Genomic DNA, 6,269 nt, shown 5'->3' with positions numbered 1-6,269 from the left:
AACAGACACCGTGAAGACAGATGATGATGATTTTCACGCTGATGCGGCCGATGCTCATCGCAGTGCTGTTGGTAGTGTCCCTCTGCTGTGTGATGAGTCTCAGTGTATATGGTAGGGTCTCTATCTCGGAGCAGCAGTAGTGCCGTGGCTGGGAAGAAGCAAGTCGGTGGGTATATATTGGACCAGAGGATAGGCAGGGGGAGCTATGCCCAGGTATGAGCAGTCGTTCTGAGGGAAGCGACACTGCTTGCTAGGTCTGGCGGGGACATATGATATCTCATCCGGATAAGTTAGTGGCAGTGAAGGTTATCAATAGAGGTACAGTGCAGGAGACTAGTCAGTTGAGGCAGGAGGTGGGTCTAGAGTTGCATCACAGAGGCTCGGGTCATGGGTCACCTTCAGGTCAGCGCTCTCAGGAAGCTGCGACATGAGAATATTGTGCGTTTCATAGACCTTCGTAAATCCCAAGGACACTTCTACTTGGTGCTTGAATACTGTGAGGGTGGGGATTTGGCCCAGTTCATGCAGGCTAGAGGAGGCAAGCTTGAGTAGGCTCTGCTGTTCTACAACAATGGTGTACTCCATCGTACAGGCCATCACTAGCCCGTCGGTTCTTCGCACAGATTTGCTCTGGCTTATCGTCTCTCCATCTACAGCCATCACCACTCATACACAGGGACATCAAGCCGCAGAATGTGCTGCTTTCATATAGCTATCTCTCCTCGGCCGAAAGTGAGCTGGCATCCGTCGCGGCGTCACACCGAAAGAGATGGAATTCCTCCGTGACTCCGTTCAGGCTCACCGGCGAGCTCAATTTCTTCTGGTCCAAGTGCGATAAGTGATGAGATGTACATCCTCAAGTTGGCAGACTTTGGCTTTGCAAGGTATGTTTCTATCAACAACGGTCGTAAGCACGCATTGTTATTACAGGTCGCTGCAGCCAACTGACATGGCGGCCACTGTGTGTGGCAGCCCGATGTATATGGCACCAGAAATACTTAGACATGAACGGTGAGAGACGTCGGACTACTCGGAATGGTGCTCGGCGTAGTTCGAGAGTTCGATCTGCATCCCAAAAGGGTTGATGATGCACCCAAAAGCAATTTTGTGAAAAACGATTTTGTGCAAAAAATGACCCCGGCCCGATTCGAACGGACAACCTTCTGATCTGGAGTCAGATGCGCTACCGTTGCGCCACAGGGCCCGATGTTGGTTGATGTCCCACAGTAATCTCCCTCACCCCATAGATACGATTATCGTGCTGACCTCTGGTCTATAGCCTGCATTCTGTATGAGATGCTCCATGGGTATCCACCATATCCAGGCGCTCAGAGTACTATTGAATTGTTGAAGCGCATCGAGAGCGGTCCGCCAATCACGTATGGGGACATTTGCTCGGCCTCATGCCTTGACCTGCTGAAACGAGTGTTGGTCAAAGATCCAGAGCGCAGGATGGAGGCTGAGCTCTTCTATAAGCATCCATACGTCGTAGGTCTACATCTACTATGGACATTCTTGTCAAGCGGTCCGTTAGATACATCAAAACGAAGATGATACCCCAACTTTCGGGCGGAAAAACTCACCTTCCTCTTCCTCTGCCAAGAGCCTTGGAATGGGCAGGCCGGCGCCGGCGAAAGTGAGACGAATCCAACTCTACTCTATGTGGCACTCCAACTCTTTTATTCGTTTTCATATCAACATCCGGTTATGGAATATACCAGAATGGTGCCTCGGTAGATCCGCCAACCTACCGATGATCGAGCACGTGAGCACAATCCCGTCCGATCAAGCTCAAGCATGGGCCTTTCTGACCGCTCCCAGGAACAGCCGCATTCCATGGAGATGGTAAGCCTCATAGTTGATGATGGGCTAGCTGCTCTTTGCCTTAGAGTGGCCAATCAACTCGAACAGGAAAGAAAACACGTGCCGACAGTCCCCTCCTGGTCCCCAATGTATCTCTTGCGGAAAATGTACAAGATATAGTCTGTGGAGCTGAGGTGTTTCAAGAAGATGCTACTCTGGGAGTACGCAAGTCCAGGCTCATTCGGGCTCATCGAACTCTGTGTTCAGGACACATCGGATGACACATCTGAAGGAGAGTTCGTGATGATAACCGAAGTTACAGACCCAAAGCAGTAAGATCGTGGAGCATCGCTGTTAGTGTCTAGATGGCAGTCAGATATCTCGACAAAGGTGGAGGGGAACATCCCATGAGCTCTCAAGATCAGCTTGTCACTCTACCCGACCGACGGACGTATGCCTCCAGAGCGATGTCATTCGGCTCGCAGGTGTGGTCGGGACCGCGAGCTCGTATCGTTCCTCTGAGTTCCTGTCAGGAAGAGTCTGGTGCGGATTCCTCTCGAGTACCGACACCTACTGGTCGTCTGAGCTGTGGGAGGACCACATGGAGTGGTATCAGCGGCAGTGAGTCGACCTTGAATGGTGAGCTATGGTCATATCGGAGTTAAGGTAGCATGAGCCGGTCCTCGACGTCCCCTGCTGTCACCAAGTATGCTACTGATATCTGCCGGGTGGTCACTGAGGTACTCTTGTGACTATGGAGGAGCTGATGGTGATGGCCCTTGGTGTCGGGTTAGGTAAAGCGGATTGCAATGCGGGTTGCTGGCGTCCAAACCGACGACCTGGGCTTTGGTACGGTCTTCCGCAAGGATCGTCTCGGTAACCGCCGTCGGTATGGATCGCAAACACCAGGTAGATCAAAACAGTTGGCTTCAGCGTCGTCTTACTGTCACAGGTTGGAAGCAGCTGGAGGAGTACCGCGAGGATCTCTGTGACGCCTTAGCCGTCCTTGATCGATCAGAGCGGTGCGTTGAGTCCGGTCTCGAACCTGATTAGCAGGTGGTCATCAGATACGCAGAGTTGGCCTTGGAAGTGGCTGACCCAGACATGGCTACCAATCTTGAACGAGAGTGTGCGCACAGTGAAGAATTGAGGAAGGACTTGATCGCTCGTCTTGAGGGTGTCCATCCTGGAGAGGAGGAGGTCAGTGCATTAGTCTGGCCCAGCTGGTCTCGATGGTCCTATCAGTTGCCGATAGCCAGACCTGGTCGAAGGATCCTGTTGCAAGCGTTGGACCTCGGACGGTCGGCTGCTGCCGAGGTATGGTGGTGCTGTGGTTCGAGAGGTGAACTGAGTGTTCGCAGGTGGCCTTAGGGAACTCTCCTCAAGCATATAGTAGGGCCAGTCTGGCAGTCATATTGATCGATAGACTCCTTGCTGACATCGAGGAAGGGACAGAGAGGTGTCGCCCTCCTCATCCTATCAAGCATGCTTCACACTGGTCGTCGTCTTAGGTTCGAATCGGCGGTGTCCTTGAGTATGTATCGTGTGCCTGTCGCTCGCCTGGTGGAACAACTACGAGCTATGAGTGGGTCGAGGAGGAGGTCGTCTATGACAGGTTCATGTGGGGCTCGGACACCTCCTATGGTGACTACCCCTACCTGATACCGTACCATTCTCGCCATTCACCCCAATTGAAGTTTATGTGTTTTTTCTCTTGTCGTGTTTTGTTATTTGTACCCTCCTCCTCCTTCTCGAGTCAATCATCACTGTCACAAGCATTGCTGTACGGGGAGCTGCTGAGACCTCCGACTGTGGATAAGGAAACATGTGTGTGCATCTGCTGCTAGGCATCATTGTTGTCTATAACGGTGAAACATACAATAGCCGATTTCCGCACACAACGAAGAGAACATAGAATCGATTTCACTAACGTGTGCGACGTGGAAGAGTGCATTAAGCATATGATGCAATAAGCGGATAGAAGCATATCTATAGTGCTACCCGAGCTGCTGACGTAGGGTATGACGATGTATACAACATGGTGATACACCGAATAACAAGTTATTGATTGGAACCTCCCTGTAGCGTGAGCCATGTGTTTGAGATGAGGTATGGTCAATGAGACCTCGTCGCTACTATGACTGACATCCAGAGCTCAAGAGATGGTTGCTCTTACGACCTACCATGCTGATGAGGCTCCCGCCTTCTTTCTCCTGCCAGTTTTCCAACTCGACCGTTGAGCCCTTCGAACGGCCGACTCTGTAGGGTCTAATGCCTACTCGTCTTCGAGTCCTTGGACGCCGTCCTTTGCCAGCAGCAGCAGCAACGACATCATAAGACTTTCCGGTATCATCAACTGTCACCAGAGGAGGCTCACCTGATGCAAGGCTGCTCCTCCTACCAGTTTGACGAGTACTTCATATACTGCGTTACGAATCTTGGGACTAGGGGTTGATCGTGCATGGTCGTCACGTGCTTCGCTCCGCTGAATTTTTGGAAAATCTGTAGCATTTTTTACGACACCTCTTCACTTGGATTGTTCCTTGTACATCGTGTTGCGTTGTGAGTCGGATTGGATGGATATTTCGCTGTAGACGTAGGTTGTACTTCCCTATGAGTGACAGCTCTGACTCGGAGTTCTCAGTGGATGACACTCTGGTAGGAGAGGAATGCCTCTGAGGGCGAGCCTTAACTGAGGTTCAATTAGGCCCAGACCCAGCATGTTGGACAGGAGGAGGAGGAAGAAGGGGACTCGATGGGAGAGGATGCCCCTATGGAGGATGTTGGGGAAGCTGATGTTAAGAGTGATGATGATAAAGATGCCAGTGATGATGACGACTCGGACTTGTTCGGCTCTGATACGAGTACTAACGGGGCTGTTGGAGCTGTTGATAACGGGGCTGTTGATTCGTGATGCTGTATTCAATTCGAAATTGTATCTACTAGTCAGTGAAGGTTGGTAGTGGTGATGGGCATGTGATGAAAAGGCCCTGTATAAGTCAATTTCAGTTCATTCGATAGGGTAAGGTCAGTTGACTCGTATTTAGGCTCGTCTCAGTCTGGAAGCGAAGCTGGTGGTGACGAAGCTAAAGGTAGGATTCTCGTATGTGGATCTTGTTATTGGACTCATCAGATGATGAGTTGTTCGAGGAGAAGGTCGCAATGGAAGAGGATGCGGATCTAGAGTAGTAGAGGGGCTCCTGGGGTCATCGACATGCCATACTGTGTGCTTTTGATTTGCGGATAAGGGGGACCGCTCGCTGGTGTTGTGGTCTGATATACCTCCACCTTGTGTCAGTGACGATGACGATGTGGAGGACGAGATTGTCCAGGACGACTCCTGGGCAGTGGCTGATGCGTATTTCAAAGACAAAGGTACGGCTTCCGCTCCAGCTGATGATGGGGATCTCAACGATCAGGTCTGGTATCACAGCAAGTGGGCTCATTCGACGACTTCGTGACCTATAAGATGCAGGAGATCGTGGATGAATGCCCCCCTATCACCATCATACCACAGAACCAGGTGGGTCATGGGTTCTGTGGTTGCTAGCCTGCTTGCCGCCTCAACGGTCTGTCTCAGTATGATCCTAATACCTCTAAGCAGCAGCAGATGCAGCAGAATGTTGGATATGTGTATGAGCTGAGTAGGTTGGGAAAGTGAAGGGGCGAGGGTATATATGGACTCCTCTTTCCTTGTAGAGTTTGGCCAGCTATCGTTGAACAAGCCCACAGTGGAGGAGGTGGATGGAGCTATGACCAGTCTGACCCCTAATCAAGCGCGGCTGAGGAACCTCACGTACAGCAGTCCGGTAATGTTCGGTCGTCGCAAGGGTTTGACTTGGTTGCTTGCGAGCTTCTTGGGGGGGAAGTGGGATTAGGCTTATGCGTTGCGGAAAACACTGACAGGAGCTCTCCCACCCTTCGTAATCTCGAATGGAGGCTCTTGTAGGAGATGGCAGTTTTTTAGATATAGCGTTCTTCACCGTTAGATTGTTGATATATTCCGGGTTGGTGATGCTGATGCGGCTCTTAGGTTTATGTCAATGTAACGCAGACAACCTACGCCTTAGCGGATCCGGATGATCCCAACTCTGAGAAGCAACTGGTAGTGTCCTTGGGTCCACTTGGTTATGTGAACACCATCGCTCCCTTTGGACCAGTGTGTTGGTAGATATCCGAGGACTCGTACAGTAAAATTCTCATTGGGCGGATACCGATGATGCTGAAGTCGGAGTACTGTTGGCTTAAGAACCAGACGGAGCGAGGCTTGGTCGAGATGGGAGAGTGCGTGTTCGATCAGGGAGGGTAGTGTGTGGGGGTCTCAGGGCGTTTAGGGTAGTGGGCCCATACAGGTACTTTATCATCAACGGGTCAGAGAAAGTGCTAATTGCGATGGAGAGGATGGCCAATAACTTTGTGTATTGCTTCCAGAAGAAGCAGCCAGCGAAGTATACGTGGATATGTGA

At 51.2% G+C, this 6,269-nt stretch overlaps 2 protein-coding genes and 1 non-coding gene across 3 annotated transcripts in view; 2 read left to right on the top strand and 1 right to left on the bottom strand.

The window, feature by feature from the left end:
- Positions 1 to 108: 108 nt before the first annotated feature.
- Pmar_PMAR022947 (conserved hypothetical protein) lies at positions 109 to 3,229 on the top strand (the record flags this gene model as incomplete). Its single annotated transcript, XM_002771786.1, has 19 exons — positions 109 to 213; positions 255 to 353; positions 403 to 548; positions 593 to 732; positions 797 to 884; positions 931 to 1,011; positions 1,248 to 1,488; positions 1,535 to 1,636; positions 1,738 to 1,845; positions 1,890 to 2,024; positions 2,071 to 2,135; positions 2,180 to 2,288; positions 2,337 to 2,442; positions 2,470 to 2,543; positions 2,598 to 2,712; positions 2,756 to 2,825; positions 2,871 to 3,003; positions 3,049 to 3,120; positions 3,200 to 3,229. The coding sequence occupies 19 exons, from the start codon at positions 109 to 111 to the stop codon at positions 3,227 to 3,229; spliced, it is 2,019 nt and encodes a 672-aa protein (XP_002771832.1).
- On the bottom strand, positions 1,133 to 1,204 carry Pmar_PMAR022946. The gene has a single exon. It is a non-coding gene; the product is annotated as a tRNA-Trp (tRNA).
- A 1,187-nt stretch (positions 3,230 to 4,416) lies between the features above and the next one.
- Positions 4,417 to 6,269, top strand: part of Pmar_PMAR022945 (DNA-directed RNA polymerase II subunit, putative) — a gene marked incomplete at both ends in the record, with an annotated part of 5,160 nt that continues 3,307 nt past the window's right edge. Inside the window, 10 exons of the mRNA XM_002771785.1 lie at positions 4,417 to 4,461; positions 4,511 to 4,667; positions 4,851 to 4,895; positions 4,937 to 4,988; positions 5,102 to 5,178; positions 5,223 to 5,330; positions 5,452 to 5,612; positions 5,837 to 5,908; positions 5,975 to 6,108; positions 6,156 to 6,269. Coding sequence (XP_002771831.1) covers positions 4,417 to 4,461; positions 4,511 to 4,667; positions 4,851 to 4,895; positions 4,937 to 4,988; positions 5,102 to 5,178; positions 5,223 to 5,330; positions 5,452 to 5,612; positions 5,837 to 5,908; positions 5,975 to 6,108; positions 6,156 to 6,269 — 965 coding nt within the window. The remainder of the gene's footprint in view (positions 4,462 to 4,510; positions 4,668 to 4,850; positions 4,896 to 4,936; positions 4,989 to 5,101; positions 5,179 to 5,222; positions 5,331 to 5,451; positions 5,613 to 5,836; positions 5,909 to 5,974; positions 6,109 to 6,155) is intronic.

This window comes from Perkinsus marinus (assembly GCF_000006405.1).
Source record: "Perkinsus marinus ATCC 50983 genomic scaffold scf_1104296962378, whole genome shotgun sequence".
Lineage (NCBI taxonomy): Eukaryota > Perkinsozoa > Perkinsida > Perkinsidae > Perkinsus > Perkinsus marinus.
Note: the sequence above shows the minus strand (reverse complement) of the source record. Positions and strands in the feature narration are given on the sequence as shown.